This window comes from Populus euphratica, unplaced genomic scaffold, assembly GCF_000495115.2.
Source record: "Populus euphratica unplaced genomic scaffold, PopEup_1.0 scaffold398.1, whole genome shotgun sequence".
Lineage (NCBI taxonomy): Eukaryota > Viridiplantae > Streptophyta > Magnoliopsida > Malpighiales > Salicaceae > Populus > Populus euphratica.
The window spans coordinates 117,653-144,631 of record NW_011500294.1 but is presented as its reverse complement, the minus strand read 5'-3'; the positions used below and the strand labels follow the sequence as shown (position 1 = coordinate 144,631).

General features: G+C 32.1%; 3 protein-coding genes across 8 annotated transcripts; 2 read left to right on the top strand and 1 right to left on the bottom strand.

The window, feature by feature from the left end:
- The first annotated feature begins 4,024 nt into the window (after window positions 1-4,024).
- LOC105113295 (uncharacterized) lies at window positions 4,025-10,697 on the top strand. 5 transcript variants are annotated; one of them, XM_011009417.1, is made up of 11 exons: window positions 4,025-4,207; window positions 4,295-4,367; window positions 4,799-5,012; window positions 5,247-5,481; window positions 5,852-6,021; window positions 6,870-7,012; window positions 7,214-7,391; window positions 7,484-8,063; window positions 8,415-8,527; window positions 9,825-10,068; window positions 10,243-10,697. In XM_011009417.1, exons 3-11 carry the CDS (start codon window positions 4,816-4,818, stop codon window positions 10,468-10,470), a joined length of 2,088 nt encoding a protein of 695 aa, XP_011007719.1. In that variant the 5' UTR covers window positions 4,025-4,207; window positions 4,295-4,367; window positions 4,799-4,815; the 3' UTR covers window positions 10,471-10,697. The 5 variants fall into 5 exon arrangements, with proteins under 5 accessions (XP_011007719.1, XP_011007720.1, XP_011007717.1 ...); XM_011009418.1 differs by lacking the exon at window positions 4,295-4,367; XM_011009415.1 differs by having other exon boundaries at window positions 4,025-4,367.
- Window positions 10,698-11,749: 1,052 nt separating this feature from the next.
- Window positions 11,750-12,582, bottom strand: LOC105113294 (uncharacterized). Its single transcript, XM_011009414.1, has 2 exons — window positions 12,399-12,582; window positions 11,750-12,354 (listed from the first exon to the last, which is right to left on the bottom strand). The coding sequence occupies exons 1-2, from the start codon at window positions 12,507-12,509 to the stop codon at window positions 11,866-11,868; spliced, it is 600 nt and encodes a 199-aa protein (XP_011007716.1). The 5' UTR covers window positions 12,510-12,582; the 3' UTR covers window positions 11,750-11,865.
- A 2,789-nt stretch (window positions 12,583-15,371) lies between these two features.
- LOC105113293 (extended synaptotagmin-1-like) lies at window positions 15,372-26,010 on the top strand. 2 transcript variants are annotated; one of them, XM_011009413.1, is made up of 14 exons: window positions 15,372-15,504; window positions 16,428-16,502; window positions 16,594-16,701; window positions 17,381-17,413; window positions 17,518-17,607; window positions 20,081-20,206; window positions 21,610-21,753; window positions 22,052-22,471; window positions 23,186-23,320; window positions 23,763-23,981; window positions 24,110-24,382; window positions 24,785-24,922; window positions 25,014-25,316; window positions 25,645-26,010. In XM_011009413.1, the coding sequence occupies exons 3-14, from the start codon at window positions 16,639-16,641 to the stop codon at window positions 25,864-25,866; spliced, it is 2,166 nt and encodes a 721-aa protein (XP_011007715.1). In that variant the 5' UTR covers window positions 15,372-15,504; window positions 16,428-16,502; window positions 16,594-16,638; the 3' UTR covers window positions 25,867-26,010. The 2 variants fall into 2 exon arrangements, with proteins under 2 accessions (XP_011007715.1, XP_011007714.1); XM_011009412.1 differs by having other exon boundaries at window positions 15,372-15,834.
- The last annotated feature ends 969 nt before the right edge of the window (window positions 26,011-26,979 follow it).

Genomic DNA, 26,979 nt, shown 5'->3' with positions numbered 1-26,979 from the left:
TAGCAAACCAAGGCATTGTAGAGACAGAAAGTAAAGATTCATCAGGAAAGTAGTCATCGATTGATGTGATGTATGTTTTTGAATATGTTGTCAATCTTGACAAATGATCTGCGACAATCTTTACAGTGCCTTTCTTTTCTTTAATTGTGATATCAAATTCTTGAGGTAACAAAATCCATCGCACTAATTTAGCTTTAGAATCTTTCTTAAAAAGAAGATATTTCAATGCTGTATGATCACTAAAATTAAGAACAGGTGAGCCAACAAGATAGGACCTGAATTTTTCACATACAAATACTACTGTAAGTATTTCTTTTTCAGTGGTGGTGTAATTCATTTGAGCACTAATTAAAGTTTTACTTATATAGTAAATTACATAATTTTCTTATCTTTTTTTTTTATCTCAAAACAACAACCATGATATAATCAATAGCGTCACATATTATTTCAAAAGGTAATAATCAATTAGGAGGTTGATGACAGGAGCAGAAGTAAGTAAGCTTTTAAGTTTAGCAAAGGCTTCTTCATAATGTTCAGTCTATTAAAAAATATTATTATTTGTTAGAAGGTTATTCAAGGGCTTAAATATCACACTAAAATATTTGATAAACCTTCTATAAAAACCAGCTTATTCTAAGAATGATCTACCATCTTTAATAGATTTTGGTGTTGGCAAGTTAGCAATTAACTCAATTTTAGATTTGTCAACCTCAATTCCTTTTTATGAAATAATGTGACCAAGTATAATGTCATTTGTTATCATAAAGTGATAGTTTTCCCAATTCAGTACAAGATTCTTCTCTTTATACCTCTTAAAACCTTTTTTAAGTTAATTGCTAAACAATCATCAAATGAATCACCAAAAATAGAAAAATCATTTATAAAAATTTCAAGAAAACATCCAACCATATCACTAAATATATTGAACATGCATCTTTTAAACATGGCCTGTGCATTGCATAATCTAAAAGACATCCTTCAATATGCAAAAGTATCAAATGGACATATAAAAATAGTCTTTTCTTTGTAATATTTAGATCCAACCCCTTCCTTACCCTCAGAGATTAACTCATCATCTTTTTCATAAGGTTCAAAAATGAGTTTTTCAATAACCTTATCACTGCGAAGAGTGATGAGTGATTTGACTGGATTTTTGTGTTGGTTTTTGGAATTACTTACATTTATATTGTGCTGCCCCTTGAGATTTTTTTATGGTTGAGATGGAAACTTACCTATCTCTTGGAAACTGAGAGCAGATGTGAACTTTGTAAGAGTATCTTTAAAATCTGTCATGCTTTGAGCAAGTTGAGTATTAATTGTCTCTTGTTTTTCAATGAATGCATGGAATGTTTTCTCAAATTTTCTTTTATAAGGTGGAGCATAAAGGGGTGCATATTTATGAGAATTTTGAAAATTATAGTGTGTTTGATACGGTGGTTGTGAAGTTTGTGTATTATTATTATTACTCTTTCAATTAAAATTTGAGTGATTTCTTTAACTAGGGTTATATGTTTGTGAGTATGGGTTATGATTGGGCCTTTGAAAACTATTTAAAGCATGAGCTTATTCATGGAGACATTTCTTAAAAGAAAACAAAGTTAAACAGTCATTAGTTGAATGTTCATTGGTTTTATAGATTTGACATATAATGTCTTGAACAGATTTTAATTAACCACTCCTTTTCAATTCTAGTACCTCAAATTTTCTAGCTAAAGATGCAAACTAGGCTTGGAGGTCATGATCTTCCATAAGGTTGTACATACCTCCACTAAATATATAAGATTGACTTTTACTGATGCCTCATAAATGTTTGTAGTGTTCTAATTTTGAGCATTTTCAGCTAGCAAGTTTAGGTACTCCATTGCTTCATTAGGGTCTTTATCTTCAAAAGTTTCATTGCACATCAATTCAATCATTTGTCTATCTCTAGGTGTTAACCCTTTATAAAAATATGAAACCAATCTTCATATTTCAAAACTATGATGAAGGCAAGTATTAAGCAAGTCTCGATATCTATCCTAATATTGGTAAAATGTTTCTTTTGATTTTTGAGTGAAAGTGATGATTTTTCTTTTGAAAGAGTTTATTTTATGAGATGGAAAAAACTTCTTTAAAAATTGTTGTTGCATTTCATCCCATGCACGAATAGATCATGGTCTCAAATTTTGTAGCCATGTTTTAGCTTAATCTTTCAATGAAAAAGGAAAAAGCTTTAATTTGATGGTGTTTATGCTACAATTGAAGTTATTATATGTGTTACAAACCTCCTCAAATTCCCTTAAATGCAAGTATGAATTTTTTAAATCTAAGCCATGAAAAAAAAGATAAAAATTGAATAATGCTCGGTTTAAAATTAAAATGAGATGCATCAGCTGGGAAAAATATGCATGATGGTGCAGTTGCTCTTATAGGATTCATGTGGTCTCTAAGTGTTCTAACACGATTATTTTTATTATTCTCATTATGAAGCGACTGGTTATCTTCTTTGACCATATTTTTTAAAAATGATAAGGATACCCTATAAAGTCTACCACTTAATGTACGTGACCAAACTCTTATACACGTGTAGAAATAGAATAAAAGGAAGAAGAAAAGAAAAGAAAAGAAACAAATTTAGATACAAGAAAAGTGGAAAGAAAAAATAAAATAAATACTATAATTTGCACAAGAATTTACCTTCTCGACAACGGCGCCAAAAACTTAACATGACCAAAAGATTGATGTCTTCTCCCAAGTATAGGAATGTCAAAGTAGTAAGTAACCCGACAAGACCGATATCGAACCACAAGGACGTTAACTATAACAACAATAACAATAATAAGAATAATAATAAAGAGAGTTTTGAGATGTGATATTGATATAAAGATTAAACAATGATAAAAATAATTGTCAAGGTTAGAGGATTTACTAATGATATTTCAAACAAGTATAATATAAACTCTTATTACTCAATTGGAAACCATACACAAAGAAGTTTTCAATCAGATTATAAATTGTTAACATGATTATATTAGTTATCTTATTCAAATAATACTAATATTTGTAAACATTGTCATTCATGATTATAACTTATATTAACAACAAATCAAGTTCATTTCATAGCACATGTGTCGGTTATACCATACGGTTTGGGCTATGAAAGTGTCAAAGTATTTGTTGTACCAAGGGTTATACAATATAAATCTAAATTAACCATTTAACAAACAAAGTATTAAGAGTGAATAAGATAATAAATACAAAACATATTAGTATCAAACATTAGGGTTAATGTTGAGTTTATATTATACTTATTCTTATATCATTAGTGTAACTTTTTCACCTTAACATATTAAACTTAACTAAATATAATAAAAGAGAAAAACATAAATAAATAAGATAAGAATATAAATAAGATAAAAGTTAACTAAGTAAAGGAAAGGAAATGAGAAGTATAAATAAGAGATTAATATAAGAAAAACTTAAATATGACAAGAGAGAGTAAGAACATGATCTTGATCTGAAAATCAAGATAAATACCTCCTTTTATATACCAAAATTAAAAAATATTGATTTATTGACTAATTGTTAAGGGGGTGATCATATCTTAACTTGATAATAATCTTTATCTTCTTGTCTGAACAAAACATATATTTGATAAAAGTTTTTTTTTATTGTTTTTAATACGATGATAAAGTTATAATATTTAATATATAAGAGTGTTTTGTTATTAAATTGACTATAAAAATAAACTTGAAGTAATTTATATTTTTCTTTATTATTTTAAGTGATATTTAAAATTTAGTATGTATATAATTTTTCTAAACATAAAAATAAATAAATAAAATTTTAAGGAGTATAGTTTAATTGATCAGATTTTAATTTTTTTTTAAAAATTATTAATTTAAATTTTATAAATTTTAAAATTATATAATTATAATTTTAAAATTTATAAAATTAGATGAAATAGGCGAGTTGCATAAATATATTAATAATAATAAATAATAATAAATAAATAGAAGGTTGGATGGAATTTAAATTGCCAATCAATAGGTATGGTGACGTGAACTTGAGCAACACTGAGTTCGCAAGATTCTTCTCACCGCATCTCTCTTTCTTATATAACTAACATTCATTCTTTTCTCTTTTTTCATCCCCCACTCTTTCTGATAAACCCCAGATCAAGATAGCATCATTTCTAACAATAAACCACCCAATGTTGAACTAGAAGGTGCTTATCTTCTTTGCTTTTCCTTTTCTGCTTGACAAATTTAATTTTGTTATAAGTCTGCGTTTTCAGTCAAATGGGTTCTTGTAGAATGGTTCCTTGAACTTGATCTGTGGTGGGCTTGTGGAATTCTTGTCGGATTTTAGAGAATTTGATCGTCAAGGTACAGTTTCTTTTTGATGTGGTATTGTTCTTCTTCATTTTATTGAGATAAAGATTGTGGTACATCCATTTTAGCACAAGTGTTGTAAGAATTGATATAATCCCTAGTTAAATATGAGATTTTGAGTTAAGGTCAAGGGTGTGGTTTGGTCTGGTGATTAATTGAAGAATGGTTTTTGGGTTAGGTTGTTGGTGAATTTAGTAGCTGGGTTTTGACGATAATAGTCTGTGCTGGGCTTTTAACGAATTATTCAGATTAGATTGCACAACTAGGAATTTGTATGTTGGATAGAGTTGAATGAGTAATAAGTAGTTTTGCTAAGTGTTTTGTCTCAATAGGTATATGTGCTGATTGGAAGGATTTTGGTGGAATGTTTATGGGATGAGATGACTTTGATGGGCTACTGGCTATATTTTCACTTGATCATACAGTTAGGTGAAGATTAGAGATGGCTAGCCCTACGGCAAACAAAACTAGAAGTGCGCTTGAGGGTTTATTAAGAGAAGGATCATTTAAATGGCTATTTGGAAAGGGAAATTCTTTTAATGAAGAATTTGAGGAGATGGAAAGGTCTCCATCAGCTGGCAGGAATTGGATAGCTGAGCTCTCTCCACTTGCTAATGTGGTTGTTCGTAGATGCTCAAAGTAAGTTGTGCTACTCTTTTTGTGTTCTTGCTTGTTCTTTTCCCATGCTGTAGTTTCTGTGCAAATTATGATTCAGTTGATTTAGGAACTTTCTATATAGTTTGACTTTCTATATGACCATCTTGTAGGCTGGTGTTCCCTTTTCACTTAGACAGTCTGATTGCTAACTCAAAGTATATGAATTTCCTTTCTACTGCAATTTTCATCTCCTTATGGTCAAGGGCTATGATGCAGAATCCTTGGCATTTCTGCTTGTGAACTTCAAGAAAGCTTCAATGCAGAGGCTTCTGATTCCTTAAAGCATCTTTCCTGTTATGCGAGGAACTTTTTGGAATACTGTTGCTTCAGAGCACTGGCTTTATCAACTCAAGTAACTGGTCATCTAGCTGATAAAAAGTTCCGACGGTTGACATATGACATGATGCTAGCTTGGACTACTCCAGCAGCTGCTAGCCAACCAGTGCTCAATGTAAAATTCTGCACTTAATCATGCTGACCTTACTCATTTGTATGTCACTAGATGTCCAAAATAACATCAGTTTTTTTTTATATATAACTAAGCTGTTTCTCACAATTTTGGCATGGAGATTCACACTTGCTCCCTTCTTGCATGGATATTGTAGAAGGTTTAGAAGAATCTAATGTTGAATTCCAAACATACACCCACTCCCCCATCCCTCTAAGCTCATGCATGCATGTTGGTCTTTGTGTGCTTGTTACTAGTATCTGCATTTTCCCCTGTCCTTTTGAATGTTTTGGCTAATATGGAGCAATTTTATGTAGAAAGTTTATGGCACCTTACTGTTGATTTGTTGACTGTGGATTTTATTTCCTTTTAGTTAGATGAGGACTTAACAGTTGGTCTAGAGGCCTTCTCTCGAATAGCTCCAGCGGTTCCAATCATTGCCAATGTGGTTATCAGTGAAAATCTTTTTGATGTGCTTACTAAGGCAACTGATGGCCGGCTTCAATTCTCCATCTATGACAAGTACCTAAGTGGACTAGAAAGGTAACTTTTTTTTTCCTTAACTGATGGGATGTACAGTACATCGTTTCCAACAAGATCCTTTGTCATGCAGTACAAGCACCTGTCATTTTATGATGTAGTTGCCCAACCAACAAATGCTGAAGTACTTTTGTTTTTCTATATTTATTAAGTTTCTTACTTCTTAGGTTTGCCTAGAATGCTCTTTTTTTCTCATTTATTATTTTCTGTCTGCTTTCTTCCCAGGAACTGAATTTTTTTCATGTACTTGTCTGTTAAATCACACAGGAAGAGACTATATCGTAAAATACATCACAAAGAAACAATATGGATTATCAAGAAAGCATACAGCCTTACTCACAACCCTATCAAAAAATTTATGTCCAAGGAAGGTCACATAAATACCTCACATATCCATTACCACACAGTGAAACATAAAGCTAGATCAGCTAGCAAATTATCCTTATTAGTTGCATTTTGTATAGAGCTTTTAATAGTGTGTCAGGCTTGTTTTGAGTTGATGCCTTTTTCTTCCTTGATGTTTTTTTCTTGTTGTCCTATCAATATATAGAATATATCAGGTTGGATCTTGTTAGGTGTCACCATAAAAGCTGACTGAATGATGTGACTAAGATGATGTTTCATTCAGAAATGGCTGTACAGTTTTATTTTTGTTTCCTTTTTGACAACCCGCAAAATGTTCTCTTTAAATATACCTGATTGTAAAGATCATAATATTTCATTTAAAGATTGTGCAATATATAGTGGCAATTTTTATGTTCAGTAGGATCAATATATTTTTACACCTGTAATGTTATGTTGTGTAGGCACATACATCCAGGATTTATATTTTATGTTTATATTCTCTACAGGGCAATAAAAAAGATGAAGACTCAATCAGATTCATCACTCCTTTCTACACTGCGATTGTCAAGAAGAGAGAAGATTCTGGAAGTAGATGGAACAGTGACAACCCAACCAGTTCTTGAACATGTTGGAATATCTACATGGCCAGGTAGGTTCATTGGATAAGTGATTCGGTAAATTCATTGTATTTGTTCCCTTCTCTTTGGGAAAAGGAAATCAAGGTAAGGTGTAACATACATGCAAAAGAGGTTATGATATAGAAAGATGATAAAATTTCCCCGTACTTCTGATAACTATATGCTGTGCAATATTTGCCTAATTTCTTCTATTTACTGTCATGTGCATACAGGCCGTCTAACTCTCACCGACCATGCACTGTACTTTGAAGCTCTCCGTGTGGTATCCTATGACAAGCCAAAAATATATGATTTGTCAGATGACCTAAAACAGATTATTAAACCTGAATTGACTGGGCCATGGGGTACTCGTCTTTTTGACAAGGCAGTCTTCTATAAATCTATTTCCTTGTAAGGCATGATTCGTGTTTATTTTCCTTTCCATTGATGAAACATATGTTTTGAACTTTATTAGCATTAACCTCTAATTGTTTCTCATGTAGATCAGAGCCAGCTGTCATTGAGTTTCCTGAGCTTAAAGGCCATACTCGTCGTGATTACTGGTTGGCAATTATTCGGGAAATTTTATACGTTCACAGATTTATAAAAAAGTTCAAGATCTCTGGAGTTGAACGGGATGAAGCTCTTTCAAGGGCTGTGCTTGGAATTCTGCGACTTCAAGCAATTCAAGAAATTAGTGCTGTGAATTCTGTTTGCTGTGAAACTCTTCTTATGTTTAATCTTTGTGATCAACTTCCTGGTGGAGATTTGATACTGGAAACCCTGGCAAACATGTCCTCCATAAGGGAACTAGATCGGACTAACAATTATAAGGCTGGAGGTGGGATGTATTCAATCTCTTCCTTGGCCATGATTTCCAATTTAGGGTTTGTGCTAGGAACAAGTTCAGGTGATCTTAATGAGGCTGGGCTTGTTGTTGGTGAGATAGCTGTGGGAGAGATGAGTTCATTGGAGAAGGTGGTTAAGGAATCTCAAAACAGCTACAAAAAAACTGTGCTAGCACAAGAAACAGTTGATGGAGTTAAAGTAGATGGCATTGATACCAATCTGGCAGTAATGAAGGTGATGCTAGTTATAGTACTAAGTAACTCTGAGTTTCAATTTTACCAAGCACATTTGCTTCCTTGTTCCATCTGCCTCTATTCCTTTCCATCATCAATGCCATGGTAAGACATTAGAATGAATGGAAATGGAGATGTTTGCTGACAAGGCTAAGAACTATAAATTACCCTATAGGAATCAGTAACGGCTTTTTTGTGCCTGAATTCTTTCTGCTATTTACATTATTTGAAATAAAGTTGCCAAGAATATATTGAGTTTTTTTGTGTGACAACAGGCCATTTTCTTAAGCTCTTTTATATAGTACCTTCAATAATCTTTCTAATATTCCTTGCAAACATCTGGTGTTCGCAGGAGTTACTTCTCCCTGTTATGGAAGTTGTGGAGTGGCTTATTTCCTTGATACACTGGGATGACCCTATGAAGTCTTTGGTGTTCTGTTTGGTTCACACTTATGTCATTTGGAGGTAAGACATTAATTACATTATTGCTTACTGTTGGGCTTACTATAATGATGCAAAATCATCAAGTTATCCTAATAGTAGTGGAGTTTTTGTTTATCGACACTGCTGTATAGTTCATATAAATGTCTAAAGGATTAAACAGGGATGGAAATCACTGGTTATATTTAAATGCAATAAAGGGTGCCTTTGAGATTTTAATTTCTTTGGAAGTGCTCTCATTAGATGATCAAAGCTATGAATGCAATATGTAGTATGTTGAATTCCTTGCTGGATTACCTAGAATTAAGAAATCTAGCCTGCCCCTTATTTGCCTGTCCTTTGGGCTCTAAACCAAATTATGCCCTTTTCATTTGCTTTGTACCGTCTAGTAGGTTGGGATGATAGTTTTCTCTTCAATCTCCCCAAAAAAAAAAAAAAAATCCACTTCTTTTTCTCTTTTCTTGATTTGCGAAGCCCTCAAAAGCATGAACCTAGCTTGAAAATTTAGGTTCTTTATCTTAATTTACCGTCACTACTAGTTTTCATCATAAAAGACAAATGAAACAAAATCGTGTTAAAGAACAAACTTTTCATGGTCAACTGTATTAGAAACCGAATCAAACAATAATTTTGTGTGATTTCCAAATATTTCCAACCTGCCCCAGTTTAACTGTTGGAGACTGGGATTTTGTTAGGATGGAAACATGAATTGCACAGTTACTGACATAATCTTGTGTGTGAAATGGTTTATTCATGGATGCATTCTGTGCACCAACAGAAGATTGAATTGCATAATGGTTTTTTTTTTTTTTTGAAATACAGATTTGGTAGCCATTTCAAATTTGCCTTCCATGGGATTTGAATATGATGGTCATGTCAGAACTCTATCTTTTTTTCCCACTAGAGGTTTTTTCATATGTAAATAATGAATGGTGGGACTCTGGTTATTGGATTCAGAAAGAGCATTCATGAACTTTCTCCCATGGATTCCTATTTGATTTCATAGCCCTTCGAAGCCACTTTGAGAAATGTGCGAAACTGATTTATGGGTGAATCTTTCTAAAATATTAGCTAGTTATATATCTAATCATATATATCAAAATGTTTCTGGATTGATAGGAAGCATATTTGATCTTGGATGAAAACCTAGGTGCAATTATGTAAATTTCTTTATACATTCACAGTTGTTGAAAGATAGTGTCACAGAGGAGGAAGTTCGTGAAAGGGGGAGAGATTTCTCTGTAGGATTAGGCTGATTTCTCTACAATGTTACGGAGACAGTTTTTTCCTTCAACAAGTACTTACTGGATCTGCATTTTAGGGGATGGCTGAGCTATGCCTTTGGATTGATGACCATCTTTCTTGCTATCTTTATGGTGCTCACACGATTTTGTAATCAAGGAAGGCCTGTTGATAAACTCAAGGTAATAGCACCTCCACCAATGAACACGGTGGAGCAGCTTTTAGCTGTTCAGAATGCTATTTCTCAAGCTGAACAGTTCATCCAGGATGGAAACATTATCCTCCTCAAGTTTCGTGCCTTGCTGTTGTCCATTTTCCCCCAGGTTACTCTCTGTCACTCTCCTTGCGGGCCAGCATGTCTGATCTTTTCTAATTTTAACCTTCTTCATATGTCATAAATCATAAGTGCATTAGGAGTATAATTACACGTCTATTCTCCATATTCTATTCAAATTACTCAACTGCATTCTGCTTTTGGGTGTTTATGTAATTACAAGGCAAGCGAGAAATTTGCTTTCACTCTCCTGTGTGTTGCTTTGATCGTGGTTTTCGTACCTAGCAAGTACATTACCCTGTTGATCTTTTTGGAGACATTTACAAGATATTCACCTCCAAGGAAAGCAAGCACAGAAAGATGGACAAGGAGATTAAGGGAGTGGTGGTTCAGTATACCAGCAGCTCCTGTTGTTCTTGAAAGAGAAAAGGAAGACAAAAAGAAGAAGTAATGGTGTTCCCTTTTATACATGTACAGTTATGTTTCCACAGAATCATCTGTGCGAGTGTAAATCTCAACCACGGAAGAAGAATCATTATTAGGAAAACAAAGAGTTTAAAAAGTTGATGTTTTACTACTACAAGGACTTGTTTATTTTCAATGAATGCGTGTTTGCTGGAAAATGGTTATTTTTTGGAAAGGGTTTCCATGTAATGTGAATTATTTTATGTTCTTTATTAGTGTTATAAAAACTATGAAACAAATAACAAATAAAACAAATAACAATTAAAAGAATAGAAATTAAATATGATATATAAAAAAATAAAGATAAAATTTGATAGATAAAAAAAATTCAATGGGGATAAGGATAAGAGGGAAAAAAATAAAAATTAAATTTTAAAGAATGAAATTGAAAAAAAAAAATATATATATATATAAAATAATAAAACAATTAAGGATTAAATTTGATATAATTAATAAATAATAAGATAATTCTGAATTTTTTTGCTTTTCACTCAAAATAAGGAAATTAAAATTTTCTTTTATTTATTGGCTAATTTTTTTTTTAAAATAAACAAATACAAAAAAAATTAAAAAACATTCCATAAAAATGAATCACTCTCCATAACCCACATTAGTTTCAGCATCTTATTGTTCCTTTAGATTGCTAAAGCTAAATCCAAAACTGGATCCTAAATAATTTAGGAACACTTAGCTTAGCTACCTAAAAAAAAGAATCTGAATTCGAATTACACTTGCATGCAGAAAAACAGCTGTTCTGAATCTCTGTCTTATCAAGAGTACATGTACATATGTTCGATTCAACAATACATGTCTTATTTTCTAACGGTAATTCCCACTTTGATCTCTCTCTTTACTTGATGTGAAATCAACTGTACGTAAAATATTGAAACGGCACGCTTTCTTTTTGGAACTGTAGCTGTCGTTTATCCTCATTGAGCTGTCGTCATCTTTACAATCCATAACTGTGGTCTAAATTTAAATTTGAAACAAACGTAAAATTCTCGATATGGTTTTCTTTTGCAGACATGAACACAAAAAATAATTACTACCTCATGCAAAAGCAATGTACTTTGCAAAGCAAGAATACCAGTATATTTTCCCTTAATGATGGAGCAGCTATATATATATACACACATGTATGGTAAAAAGGTTACAAGCACTAATTCTCAAGAACAATGAGCAAATCTCAACTATTTATACACAGAACAAAATGAAACATCGTTTAACACTTTATTTCTGAAATTGAATAAAAAATATGAATAGGTATGTATCGGAGCTTTTATTGACACTAAAACCAGAAGAAGAAGAAAAAGATTCTGCCAAGAGACTGTCTTCTCTCCAAAATCAGAAGAAAGAAAACTAATAATACCCGCAGAACTCATTAATCTTCACCTCCAAGGCAGAAGTTGCTGAGATCATATTTGGAGAAGGAAAGAAATAAAGGATCCGTAGTATAGTTATTATAGCATGGCTGGTTTGCACAAAGAAACTCAGCTAAATTAGGTGTAAAGATTGGAATACTAGTCATGTAATTAGGATGGCGTGGCATAAAACATTGTCCTCGATCACCAATGCTCCCATAATTCTCATGATCAGTAATAGCTGAAGACGATTCATTATCATCGTTAAACTTCACCTTCTTGTTTTCCTCCATGGCCACCACCCTATTACCATTTTCTTTCCTTACGTGAGGTGCCGATGGGTCATCCTCGGACTGCGACAAGCCCGTTAGTTTTTGCACCAATGCCATAAAATCCTTAGGGTTTGTGTGGATGACTTTGGGCGAGTGGGTGTAGATGATCACCGGATGGGGCTTGATGGGACCTGTAACAGCTAGCGAAGACGCGGAGGATGAAGATGACGACGGCGGATCCACTTCTTTTTCTCTTTTCTTGATTTGCGAAGCCCTCAAATTGATGGAAATGATTTTTTGATCATGTGAGAGTCCTTGTTGACTTTCAAGGGTGGTGGTGGGTACATATTCTTGGTCTTTGCTTTGTGATCATGGAGATTTGCTGGGCTCATAAGATAAATAAATTAATTATTTTGCACCTGAATTTGTGGTTTTGAGCGGTGGTGGTGGTGTTGTAGGGGTGGAGATGGGGGGCCAACAAATAAATATTATATATATATATATATGTATGTATATATAGACTGAGAGAGAGCGCGTAATTTAGGAATGACAGGACCGGTATTATGGTAATGCCAAGTGGATGCGGGAAGGGTATTATGGTAAGTTTGAAATAGGCATGTGAAAAAGGAGTTAGTTGCCTGTTAAGGAGGATGTTAAAACGGGAGTGGTGATATTAACACGTGTTTAGGCTACCGGATATTTCGGCAAATCTATATCTGTTTGTTAATTTCCAGGAAGCAAGGATTTCTCCTCTTCTTTATGACCCTAGGCGCTTTCTGCACCTATATCTGTTTGTTAATTACGCGCTCTCTCTCAGTCTATATATATATATATATATATTGCTTACACAATATTAAATATGCCCCGCGATGGTATCATTTTTATATTTTATTTTTATTTAATTTTATTATCATAAAATGGAAATTCTCTTTACAAAATTTTGTATTTTTTTTAATCTTCACACAACATGTCTTTTTTATTTATTAATAACAATGCTTTTTGTAATTAAAAAACCAGGTAATTAAAATAAATATTTATAAAAATTCTAAATAAAACAAACACTCTATTTTTTTACAAAAGAATATCTTTTTTTATTAGAAGCATATATAGTTTTTTAAATAAAAACTAATCATGAAATGTAAAACTCAATAAAAAAAAATCATGTTTTGATAATTTTTATACAAATGTATGAAACATTAAAAGAATAGTTAATTTTAAAAAATATATAAAAATTCACAATAAATATAAGACATATTATTCTAATTTAATATCTATGTAAAGTTTTTTTTTAAAAGAATTACATATTAGATTCATATATCTTTATTCATAAAATAATTGCTAATAATATTATAAAAAGCTCAAATTATATTTAGAAATTATGGTATTTATTAAATATCATTATAGTTATTTGTTTAAAAATAAATTTATTTTAAAATATAAAATAATTAAAAAAGAAAAAAAAATGAAGGGCAAAGTAGATGAAGCTTAGTCATGCCTGAACTTGCAAAGACAATCTAAGCACACATTGACTTGCAACGCTAGGTCAGCGCATCTTGCAATTTTCATTTTGAAATATACTTTCTTTTGAGTCTAGTTTTTTCATCTTATGTATAGCTAAAAACAAACGACAAGTCATTTTCATAAGCTATCTCTGTAAAATTTTTAATGATTTGAATCAAGGAGAAAAAAGTGTATTTCTTGAGCTAAAACTCCCTTTTCCTTTCATATATATATATATATATATATATATGTATGTATAATTTTGACAAAAGCATGTCTTTATTAGAATAATGGTATTTCAAATAAAAAATAATCATGATATGAAAAGTAAGTTTTAATAATAAAAAATCATATCTTAATAATACTTGACCAATTAATTCAAAAAACCTATATAAAAATTCACAATAAAAACAAACAACAAAAGATATATTTTATTCTTATTGAATATCTATGCATAATAAAAAAACAATTGTATATTAGATTCATGTATACTTATTAATAAAATAATTATTAATACTATCATAAAAACTTAAATTTTATTTAAAAAGCATGATGTAAATGTATATATTTTTAAAAAATATCATTATAATTATTTATTTTAAAAGAATTTTAATATGTTCTAACTACGCAAAATCAAGCTATGACACTATGGTATTGAATATGAGATGGAAAGTTGTGACTGCCTTGGATAGTGCTTTTATAAAAATGAGATATTTCTAAATTTTATAAAAAACTATAAAGATATAATATACTTGTTGTATTAATAAATGTTTTTGAATGATTAAAAGTATGAAATGTAATTATAGTTATTTTTCAAAATATTTTTTATGTTGAAATGTATCAAAATAATATTTTATTATTTTTAAAAAAATTATTTTTAAAATCAATGCATCAAAATGATTCTAAGTATAAAAAAATTTAATTTTTAATAAAAAAATTAATTTTTTTTAAAAATATAGTTTGTATCTATTTCCAATCATTCTTTAAAATGCATGAATGATAAAATATACAGGGGCAATAAAATATATCTCGTTGTTTTGTGTAATATGTGTTGGAATGAATTAAGGATAAGAAAGTGTTACAAATTTCTCTTACCTCTCTTTACATCGTGAATATAATTAGTGAAAATAATGTTATTGAATTTGTAAAATACAGGATGTTACTAGCACATTTTTCAAATATATTAAAATTTAATTTAAAATTCTATTCGTAATTAAAAAGACCAGTTCAATTTTATAAAGAATACATAAAAAATAAAAAAAAAAATTGACTTTATTAACTTTGATCATAAATAAGGATAATATCTAACTGTCCAAATCGAGATGAAGAAATAGGATCGAGATGAAGAATTAGGAGCTAATTTGAGCAACGTGGACCACGTTCACCAATAATAAATTCTTAAGGGGTCCGACCACCAAAGATCTGAGCCATATTCATTAATTAATTAGAGAAAGCAAAACTCAAATGATTACATAACTGAAATTTAAATTAGGACCGCCAAGTTTATCCTCATTTTATTTTATTTTTTTATGAAAAAAATCAGTGATTGATGTATAAACAGGTATTTTTAATATGGAATACAAATATAATTCTCAGGAGAAAATTAGGTGAGAGTAGTATTAAATAAAAGAAAATAAGAACACAGCATTGGTAGTTGTTCGGACAAAATAAAACCGTTAGTTAACTTGTATGCAAAGTTCGTTAACTTAAAAGAGTTCAAAAAAATAAAAAATAAAAAATAAAAAATAAAATGAATGCTTTTTCTTATTTTCTTGACGACTTGTGGACTTTTCATGTTACTCTCTCTCCACTATGGAAACACAAAGTCCAGTCTCTTCAAGTTCCCATCTTTAACCGTTAAAATTTCCTTCCAAGCGCTTTTTGAAGGTAACGATTCTCTCACACTTTCCAGGAAATTAATGGCCTTTTGTTTCATGGGGATATACGGTTAACAATGGATCATGGTATATGAGGATATTATAAACAAGGAAAGTGAAGTTGTAGGTTTTGTCTTGACTTGAAAAAATGGGAAGAAGAAAGGGTAGGGCCGGTTTCAAAGTTGAAGAGGTTTTGGAGTTCTTTAATCATCTCTTGGAGGAAAAGCCCTCTATTGCTTTCTTAATCCCCTTGCTTTTGGTTTGTTGGGGTATTGAGAAATGGGTTTTCTCTTTCTCCAATTGGGTTCCTCTTGTCGTTGCTATCTGGGCTACTTTTCGGGCAAGTCCATCAATTCACTTTTCTCCCGCTTTAACTTGATATTTTCTGGTCTTCAATGTCTATTTTGGATGGTGATGCAGTATTGTCTGATTATTATTTTCTTTAGTTTAGATTTTATTATCATTTGTCATTAAACTTTTGTACTTGAAAAGTTTCATATTATGGGATGTTAAAATTGGGATATACTTTGTTGAATTCTTGAGGTCTTATGAATCTCTTATTCATTTATTTTCAAAAAAAGCTGCTGCATTTAGGTGTGATTTACTAGAGAAGGACAACTTTATGTAGTTGAAAATCTTTAAATGCAAGTACAGTTTATATTTTCTAAATCATGCTCAGGCTTATCACTCTCCCCCCAGTGTAAACAAATGTTGTGATCACTGTTTATTGTTGCCCACCCCTTTCCTCTTTTCGGTTAGACTTTGATTGTGGTAAAGTTGACTTTGATTCTAGCAGTGGGTCCTAGATTAACAACATTACTTGCATCACCTTTTAAATAACTATGGGTTGCCATTGTAGAGTTAGGTTCCTCTTGTGCTTTCAGCACAGCATGTGAAATGCTGTAAAATGAAATTATTGTTTTCCCTCTGTAGTATTGCAGTTATCAACATAGACTTCTTGTGGAAGACCTAAACAAGAAGTGGAAGCGAGTTGTATTGAACACCTCGGTATCTCTTCTTTCTTTGTTCTCTTCTGTGATTACCCAAAATTTCGTGTTAACTAGGTTCAGTCTAATAATCTATTCACATAAATGCATAGCCCATAACGCCATTGGAACACTGTGAGTGGCTGAACAAGCTGTTGATGGAAATTTGGACCAGCTATATGAACCCAAAGCTTGCAACAAGATTCTCATCCATTGTTGAGGTCAGGATTTTTTGATTGTTTTTAATTGGCTTGTGCGATATAGTCACTTTTACTGAAAATTTTCTATCCTATGCCAAGGTTTATTTGTTCATTATTGTCTGAGCTCCAAGATGTCTACTGGCTGTGTTTATATTTATGCCATCTAAATTTCCTTATGATCTTCTTGTTTAAAAGCTAAAAGCAAAAGGCACATTCCAAATGTCTGCTCTTTGTGGGGTTTTGTGAATGACACAGTGGCAGGACTACAGTTGTGCAGTGGCTTTCTTATACCACAAGAAAATCGTCCAGGAAAATGAAGCTGCAATAAAAGTGATTTCCCATCACACTCTTGTTTCCTAACTTACTAGAAAGGGGCTCTAGAACTCTGAATCATTCCCACTTTGTCATAATTTCTTGGGAATCAATCATAAGAACACGTAATCATTTGAAAAATGGTGTTTGATTGATTTGGTATCACACTTCCACTTCTTTACTGATTGATTTGGCATCACACTTCCATTTCTTTACTGCTAGAAAGGGGGCCAAGGCATTGTTCCTACCTTTTGATATTTGTTTTTGCTATTTTTTGATCTAAATGAACTTTCTCTTGCGTATATGAAGGTGTACTCATGCACACACTTGCGTGTATTTATGGTTCTTTGTGAGATCAAACAAAAAAGTTCAACATTTTTCTTTGCAGAAACGTTTAAAACAACGCAGGTTGAAGCTCATCGTAAGTGATATACTTATTTTCTCTTCTATTAATTTCCATGAAAATATAAGTTAAGATTAACATTATTGTACATGTTTCCTGAGAAAATATTACCCTTCATGTAGGAAAAAATTGAGTTGCAGGAATTTTCACTTGGCTCATGCCCACCTTCTCTGGGTCCACATGGGACTTGTTGGTCAACTTCAGGTGATCAGGTTTGGTTCCATTTTCACTTTTTGAATTTTGTTTGCTGTTTTACCCCTTCGTATAGCTTGGAATGTATCTACATATACTTTACCTAATGCTTGCTAATATTACCTTACAATTAAATGTTAATCAACAAGGTCAACCACTCTGTTTTTTCTGTTTATTGTCTTACAAGCAACCTTATGTTTCTGTGCCTTTCAAAAATTTCTGATGCATTTGGTGGATCCAGTTATTCATTTAGTGCAAAAGACAGTAGGAGTATGCAAGTGCTCGTGTTGAAATATTACATTAATGATGTTAATGATTGGCCTATTGTATATGTTCTAGTAATCAATAGTGTGCATTTTGACATTGACTTTACTAAATATGTGGACTAGCAATAAAGTTCCAGCAAGAAATACTGAGGTTCACAGCAAAGAATGACTTGGTATCACAACAGTTTACAAAATTTAAGTCTTATAAGAAACTGCATGGAAAAAGTCAGTCTAGCTTATCTTAATTAGTTCATTATTGATTCACAACAAAGAATGACTAGTTATCACAACAGTTCACAAAAATTAAGTCTTTTATGAAACTGCATGTAAAAAGTCAATCTAGCTTATCTTAATTAGTTCATTATTGAGCCTTTTATGAGTTGAATTTAGTTGTTCGCTAGACAAGCTCATCAATACATTCCGACTAGACTTCTTACTATGAAACTCGTGCTAGTTCCAAACAACACAAATGACCTCAAAGGAACCTTTAACAATCAAAGAGAAACAAAATTATGGAGTTTGTTAATTTGATTGCATCTTGAACCCATATTGGTATGAATTTGTAAAGAACATACAATTGTCTCTTCTTCAATACTCAATGATGCAAGTATAGGAATGGAAATTGCTTTAGAGATACGAGGAAAAGTTATTCCATTGGAAGCCTATGATTCAACGGGCATTGCATTTTGGTTTGCATTCTGTTCCACTTTGTTATGGATATATGAGCTATTGATTAAGCTAGGCACTCGATGATATGAAGTGAGAACTAGTGCTTGAAGTGACTAAGCAAAGAATGACTTAGTTTCACAACATCTTATAAAAAGTTAAGTCTTTGATCAAATTACATGCAAAAAGTCAATCTAACTTACCTTAAATAGTTCATTATTGAGGCTTTTATAAGTTGAATTTAGTTCACTAGACAAGCTCATCAATACATTCCAACTGAACTTGTTACAATGAAACTCGTGCTAGTTCCAAACAACAAAAATGACCTCAATAACAATCAAAGAGAAACCAAATTATGGAGTTTGTTAATTTAATTGCATTCTGAACCCATATTGGTATGAATTTGTAAAGAACATACAATTGTCTCTGCTTTAGCACTAACTGATGCAAGTATAGGAATGAAAATTGCTCTAGAGATACGAGGAAAAGTTATTCCATTTGGAGCCTATGATTCAATGGGCATTGCATTTTGGTCTGCCTTTGATTCCACTTTGTTATGGATGTATAAGTTAGTGATTAAGCTAGGCACAAGATGATGAGAAGTGAGAATTGGAGCTCGAGGTGACTAATTGATGAAACTGCATGGAAAAAGTCAATCTAGCTTATCTTAAGTAGTTCATTATTGAGCTTGTCATGAGTGGAATTTAGTTGGTCACTAGACTTGCTCATCAATACATTCCAACTAAACTTGTTACTATAAAACTCATGCTAGTTCCAAACAACAAAAATGACCTCAAAAGGATCCTTTAACTAGCAAAGAGAAACCAAATCAAGGAGCTTGTTAATTTGATTGCATCTTAAACCCATATTGGGATGAGTTTTTAAAGAACATGCAATTGCCTTTGCTTGCAATTGCTCAGAAGATGCAAGCTAAAGTTATTCCATTAGGAGCCTATGATTCAACGGACATTGCATTTTGGTCTGCCTTCTCCTCCACTTTGTTATTGATATATGAGTTAATAATTAAGTTAGGCACAAGATGATGAGAAGTGGAAACTGGTGTTTGAGGTGATTGAGTCTGATGTAATTAAGGTGGTTGATGAGCCAACTACCAAATGAAAAATTAAGTCATTTGACTTATAGGGTGTTTGACATTTAAGTTGAAACTGCTTTTCGTCAAAATTTGAATTTGTTTTGCTTCAAATTTATTTTTTTTAGTGTTTTTGAATTGTTTTGGATGTGCTGATGTTAAAAATGAATTTTAAAAAATAAAAAAAATATTATTTTAATGTATTTTAATAATATAAAAGTAACTTGGAAAATAACATCTACCATACTCTCAAACACTTTATTGGAATGATGATTGAGCATTTATTTTGAAATGTAAGGTGTTTAATGAAGAAAGAAAGGGAAAAGTTAAAGCACAATATAGAGGTTATAGAGACGAATACAATGTATACTAAATTGTTCTAGTGATTTTTCTAACTTAATGTGTTATCCCCCCTTCAAACAGTAATTTTTTCTCATATTTTCACATTGCATTTTTTATGCATTATGACAGCGAATTATGAATTTGGGTTTCGATTGGGATACCAGTGACATGAGCATTTTATTATTGGCTAAGCTGGCAAAGCCATTAATGGGAACTGCTCGGATTGTTATAAATAGCCTCCACTTCAAGGGTGAGGTATGTAAAATCATTTATGTTTTCTGCACTCTAAATAATTTTGTGTTGGCACTGGTTGATTGATCAAAATGTATATGGCTAATGGCTTGATTTTATGTGTTCCTCATGGATATTGACACCAAAAAATGAGTGTAAGAGAACCATCAAAGTATCTTTTACATGACCTTCCCTCATTTGTTTGGCGGGATCAGTTACTTGTACATATTAGTTTTTTTCCCTTTTGGCTACTCTCTCCCTCTCTCTCTCTTTCACACACACACACATACAAGCACACCAAAAAAGAAGAAGCAAACACACACATGGCGGTGATTTAATAAATGCTATTGACCAAATAAAGCATTTCAATATTAATTGTCAAAGAATCATTTCACCTTAATAGCTTAAGCTGTTAGGTGAGGTTTTAAAATATAATTTATATTATTTTCTAACATACTTCCTCAATTGAAAGCTGTTAGGTGAGGTTTCAAGATATAATTTATATTATTCTCTAACATACTCCCTTAAGTGAAAGCCCTTTGGGCTTGAAACTTGCATAGACCTACATTACCTTGTTATTAATTTTTATCAAATAAATAGAGATGGTAAGATTTGAATTTGTAACTGCTTGGTCATTAAATCTCTGATATCATGTCAAAGAACCATCTCAACCGCATAGTTTAAGCTGTTAGGTGAGACTCCAAGATATGATTTATATTATTCTCTAACATTAACATCCAAAAGTAAGTTTATAAGTTGGTAATGATGGTCACATTCTCTCAGCCCTATGATTTTTTGTTACATCATTTCCTATGTTAGCCCATAGCTCCTTTATATGCCGCCATAAGCATTCCATGATCTCATTCTTGGCCTCCTGGCGAATAATTTGTAAGTTTGTGCCCCAATTCTTTCTCACTCTTTTCCTCTCCTGTGCTTCATGCTCTTCTTCCTTTCTCCCTCTCCCTTTCCAACCACTTTAAAATTCAAAGCTCCAAGTAGTTTTGAAGTGCTTCTAGTAATTGTAAAAAAATGCTTCTTCTCAATGTATCCATATCCTTGAGATCTTCCACTCCTTGCTTATTGCTTGGGATTTATCTGCAAAATTTAGCAAAGATCTGAAAATTCATTGCTGTGGGAGATGAACATTTGGAAATGCATTTTCTATACTGTTTACAATGTGGAGCTACTCAAGGGAGAGGACATAGGTTCTGTACTTGGGAGATATACAAGCATGGAATACTTTTTTCAAACATTTTTTTATTAATATCGTTGTAATCCTATTTGAGACTGTCAATTTTTATTGTGCATTTAATTTCTTGTTTCTTAAGCGAGCCATTCCTAAATTTCGGATTTTATTTGGCTTTCAAGTGCATCAGTTTTTTCCTTTGAGGTTGCTGTTTAATCTCTCATCTTTTTTTTTTTAACAGCTTCTCTTGATGCCAGTTCTGGATGGGAGAGCAGTATTGTACTCATTTGTGTCAACTCCTGAAGTAAGAATAGGAGTTGCTTTTGGGAGTGGAGGAAGCCAGTCACTACCTGCCACAGAGCTGCCCGGCGTTTCTTCTTGGCTGGTATTTTTTATTTATTAACTTATTTTATTCACATGAATAGGTAGTAAATTTTATATTATTTCTATTTTCATTATTTTTATTATTATTACATGGAATTTTCTAGCCTCTTGAATTAAGTATTTAGAATTCATCATGTTTCTTTTTAGCTAACTTACGACATGTACGGTATTTAGTATTTCATAATGATGTATCTTGCTGTACTTCCTTAATTGTGTTTGTTCTATTCTGCTTCTATTCTAGTTCTTCCAGTACTATTGGTCTTATAAGTGTTTGTTCTTCTTTTTCTTTAAAATTTCAGGTCAAGGTTTTAACTGACACCTTAGTTAAGACAATGGTTGAGCCTCACCGTCGTTGTTACTGTTTACCAGCAGTAGATTTAAGGAAAAAGGCTGTTGGTGGAATTGTATATGTATCAGTCATCTCAGCTAGAAAACTTTCTAGAAGTAACCTGAGAGGAAGCCCTTCAAGAAGGGAACAAAGTCATTCGTTAAATGGTAGTTTGGTGGAGCATTTTGATGATAAAGATCTGCGAACATTTGTGGAGGTTGAACTTGGACAGTTAACAAGGAGAACAGAAGTGAGACGAGGCTCAAGCCCTAGATGGGATTCAACATTTAACATGGTCTTACATGAAGATACAGGAACTCTTAGGTTACATCTTTACAACTGCCCACCCAACAGTGTGAAGTATGATTATCTAGCAACTTGTGAGATCAAGGTACAAGCTGACTCTTATTTTGTGTAAATTAGAGAGCAACAGGTCACTTTCATTGGGTTTTTAATTATTGTGTGAGTTTCAGCCTTTTGTCACATGTTTTAAACATTAGCCAAAAGTTGGCGTACAGCATGCAATTATTTTTTGTTATCGTTGTAGGAGATTGAGGTTTTCAAATGAGGGGATGTTTTTTATTTCTTAATTAGTTAAACCATCATAAGCACCCTATATTGGTCATCACAGGATATTTTTCTGAATTTTTCATGAATAATTTCATCGCAAAAACTTAGGAGCTTAAATCTTATTGTTCTTTATTACATTACCACTAAACTTTAATTGATTGATTTTATTTGTCATTGAGTGATTTTTTTTAATACACATTATGTAAATTTGTAAACTACATCATTCATGCCTTGTAGATTGTAATGCACGAAGTCAAAAGACTGCAATGTTGAAATGCGTTGCCATTGCAGCCAGGTCTCCTAAAAGAAAGACTTAACATTTTCAAGCATTATATATATCTCCAAAAATGAAACGAAGCAGAGCCAAGTTTCAGAAATAAACGTGACTCTAAAATCATGGATGCAACAAGAGTGTGTGCTTTTGACTTGTATTGCCTGACATTTGTTCATCTAGACATCCCTGTTTTTTTTCCTTCAGAAAAATTTCTGTGTTTCAATTAATTTAGCATCTTTTTTTCTTGGTTTGTACTAGCAGATGAAGTATGCTGCAGATGATTCAACAGCGTTTTGGGCAATGGGACCTGACTCTGGTGTAGTTGCCAAACATGCTGAGTTTTGTGGAAAAGAAGTTGAAATGGTGGTTCCATTTGAGGGAGTTACTTCAGGAGAGGTAGCACATGAAATTTTTTATTGTGACTAGTTACTTGTTTTTGAGTTGCTGTGTTGTATCGATATATTTCTCTTGTTGTGCTTAACAGAAGCTAGTTATGATGGAGTATTAAAGCCTTGACTAGCCTTAGGTCATCTTTTGTTGCATCAATTGTAAAATTTCAGCTGCTGTAGAAACTAGTTTGAATCCCATATAAAATCAAATGTGGTTGATTTTGTTTCCTTTTGATGGAGTTCTAGACTAAATTGCGATACAACTTTGCACCAGCACAAGCATAGACAACTGTTGGTTTCAAATTTTGAGTAATTGATAACATGCAGTTGTTTTTAAACTTTCATCGTGTTATATGCAATTGATATCAAGTAACTCATTCTAACTTGTGTCAGTAGAGGATTTAATGATGATAACTAAGCCATTTCTCTTGTTTATATGCATGTGGCAGTTGACTGTCAAGCTTGTAGTAAAAGAATGGCAGTTCTCTGATGGTTCCCTTAGCTTGAACAAGTTCAATGTTAGCTCTCAGAAGTCGATGTATGGATCATCAAATCTTCTTTCAAGAACAGGAAGGAAGATTAATGTGGTTATCATGGAGGGAAAAGATCTTATTTCAAAAGAAAGATCTGGAAAGTGTGATCCATATGTTAAACTGCAATATGGAAAGGTAGGATTCTAGGTTCTTCATGTATGTATGGGAAACTGAAGCCGATCCATATGTATGGGAAACTACATAAATACTTCACAAGAGTATTTGCGTTTGATTCTGATCATGCTTCTAACCTGTCTCCTCAGGTCCTACAGAAAACACGGACTGCACACAGTTCTAATCCTTTCTGGAATCAAAAGTTTGAATTTGATGAGATAGTAGATGATGGATGCCTTAAGATTAAATGCTACAGCGAAGAAACCTTTGGAGATGAAAACATTGGTAGTGCACGAGTAAATTTAGAAGGTTTGCTGGAGGGATCAATCAGGGACATATGGGTTCCCCTTGAAAGAGTGAATTCAGGAGAATTAAGGCTTCAAATAGAAGCAGTCAGAGTCAATGACTCTGAAGGATCACGGGTATGATTATATCATATTTAAGGTTTAACAATACTGTATTTCCTGTAGTTTACTAAAATGCATTTTGAAAATCAAAAAGCCATTTCATGGCATTAAAAATTAAGGCAGTCACCTGACACCATAATAATGTTTGAAAGATGCAAAAGCTTATTTCATCTGGACATGTGAAGGTGCGTTGACCTGTAGACATGTAAAACATATTAGGCTGACCTGCTTGCTTGCTTCGCTGATGTATATCAGTTTTTGAAGTTCAGATTTGTTCATAACCAGCTTGTTTTTAAGAGTGCAAACAAGCTGTTGTATTACCAAGCTATTATGAACGGCTTGTTGTCAGCGACCTAATATTCTGAAATCCTTATAGCTAATGATATTATTGTTTTTTTGTTCCTCGAATATGCTTAGGGTTCTGTCTCAGGTTCATTCAATGGTTGCATTGAACTTATCCTTGTTGAAGCAAAAGATCTTATTGCTGCTGATATTAGAGGGACAAGTGATCCATATGTGAGGGTGCATTATGGAAGCTTGAAGAAGAGAACAAAGGTATGTGGTCTGGTTTATGCCCTGCTGTTGCTTCTGTTGGATGCTACAACACTACAATCACTTACCTACCGTGCCTTGTATTGCTTTTCAGGTTATGTACAAAACTCTGAATCCTCAATGGAATCAGACCTTGGAGTTCCCTGATGATGGCAGTCTCTTGGAGTTGCATGTGAAAGACTATAATGCCTTGCTTCCAACCTATAGTATAGGTGATTGTGTTGTAGAGTATCAGGGATTGCCTCCAAACCAGACTTCTGAGAAGTGGATACCTCTCCAAGGAGTAACAAGGGGAGAGATCCACGTTCGGATAACTAGGAAAGTTCCAGAACTACAAACAAGAAGCAGTTTGGAGGCTGATGCATCTTTAACCAAATCACACCAAATTTCTAACCAGGTGATGATAATGTGTTACAGGATGATAGTCCTGTACACCACCTCTAGACCAATCAATTTGACATTCTCAAGCTCTTTATCTTGTATAATCACTGCTGCTGTTTCTAAATTTAAGCTTTCTACGGGATCCCTTTAAGCTAGTGACCAATATTTAACGATGCCATGTGATTTTCTCTTTCCTTGCAAAACTTGAGTTTTTTTCAATCCATACTTTTATTTTTGCTCTTTTTATTGGATCCATGATGAAATCTTATCTGATTATTATGTTTTTCATGAATTAACATATGTTTTCAAGTCTGAAGTTGTTTCTTTGAATGGGTTTTGACCAGATGAAACAATCGATGATCAAGTTGCAGTCTTTGATTGAGGATGGCAACCTGGAGGGACTCTCGACAGTCCTGAGCGAGATGCAAAGCCTAGAGGACATGCTAGAAGAGTACACGGTACAGCTCGAGACTGAGCAAATGCTTCTACTGAACAAGATAAAGGAGCTTGGTCAGGAAATTATGAGCTCATCATCTTCCTTGAGCACAAGATCTTCTGGATTTTGATGACCCATGTTAGTTTACTCTCTACACATAACTAATTACACTTTAGTATTAGAGGGGGGGCCCAACTATATTGTATTATGTGAAGCTTATAAACTCAGATCATGAGTATCAAGTAAATAAATCGGGCCTTCACGTTTCACAATACGAAGTGGCATCTCATAGTAATAGGTATTATTTAGTACGTGGTTGTGAATGTTTTTTAAAGTATTTTTTATTTAAAAATATTTTTAATATATATATATATATTAAAATTATTTAAAATTATTAACAAAAGTAATAATTGGAATCCAAGAAAAAAGAATTTTAATTTTTTTTTAAAATATTTTTAAAATAAAAAAAGGATAAAAATCAAAATTGTAATAATAACTGCATTTCAAATGAGTTTTCCAAAAGAAATATTTTTGAAGCTTAGACGAAATGGTTACATTAAAATTTATTTCTTTATTGATTAGGTGTACTTGTTTTGATTAAATCATCTTATTGAATTCTATTAAGGTATGCTTATTTTATAAAAAAATAATTTTAAAAAATTATATTTTATTTTTTTTGTGTTTATTTGTAATTAAAAAATTTAGTTAATAAAATATTTTTCAGTCAAATAAAAATTTGACTTAATTTTCTAGAAAGCGTTCCTTTTATTTTGGACATAAAATATTTTCTAGAAGTTATGAAAAATTTAGAAATATTATGTTATTTATTGATTATATTAAATTTGATCTTCAAACTTTTCATTGTTATATATTTTATTTTGATTTTTTTAATTTTATCCTTTAAAATTTAATTTAATTTGATTTTTATATCAACTTTGGTTTTTATTTTTATGATTGTTATTTGCTTTTCTTTTATCATTTTCTTAAATGAATTTTTTTAATCTATCATATTTGATTTTTATTTTTTTATTGTTATTTATTTTATTTGGAATAATTTATGAAATTGTATGTTTTTTTTTTAATTTCATCATCTTTCAACTTTTTTATCTGTTAGATTTGATCTCTATTATTTTAATTATTATTTATTTTATTTGAGATAATTTATGAAACTAGATTAGTTTTTTTTTTTCAATTTTATTCTCATTCAACCTTTTGATTTGTAAGATTTGTTTCTTATTATTTT

Excerpts from the sequence above, each read along its gene's own strand:
- LOC105113295 (XM_011009418.1), top strand. The coding sequence starts at position 4,816 with ATGGCTAGCCCTACGGCAAACAAAACTAGAAGTGCGCTTGAGGGTTTA. Across the intron at positions 7,392-7,483 it reads TTCTATAAATCTATTTCCTT|ATCAGAGCCAGCTGTCATTG; the intron begins GTAAGGCATGAT and ends TTTCTCATGTAG. Across the intron at positions 10,069-10,242 it reads TGTTGTCCATTTTCCCCCAG|GCAAGCGAGAAATTTGCTTT; the intron begins GTTACTCTCTGT and ends TGTAATTACAAG.
- LOC105113293 (XM_011009412.1), top strand. The coding sequence starts at position 15,643 with ATGGGAAGAAGAAAGGGTAGGGCCGGTTTCAAAGTTGAAGAGGTTTTG. Across the intron at positions 22,472-23,185 it reads TAGCAACTTGTGAGATCAAG|ATGAAGTATGCTGCAGATGA; the intron begins GTACAAGCTGAC and ends TTGTACTAGCAG. Across the intron at positions 24,383-24,784 it reads ATGACTCTGAAGGATCACGG|GGTTCTGTCTCAGGTTCATT; the intron begins GTATGATTATAT and ends GAATATGCTTAG.
- LOC105113294 (XM_011009414.1), bottom strand. The coding sequence starts at position 12,509 with ATGAGCCCAGCAAATCTCCATGATCACAAAGCAAAGACCAAGAATATG. Across the intron at positions 12,355-12,398 it reads TCAAAAAATCATTTCCATCA|CCGCCGTCGTCATCTTCATC; the intron begins ATTTGAGGGCTT and ends AAAGAAGTGGAT.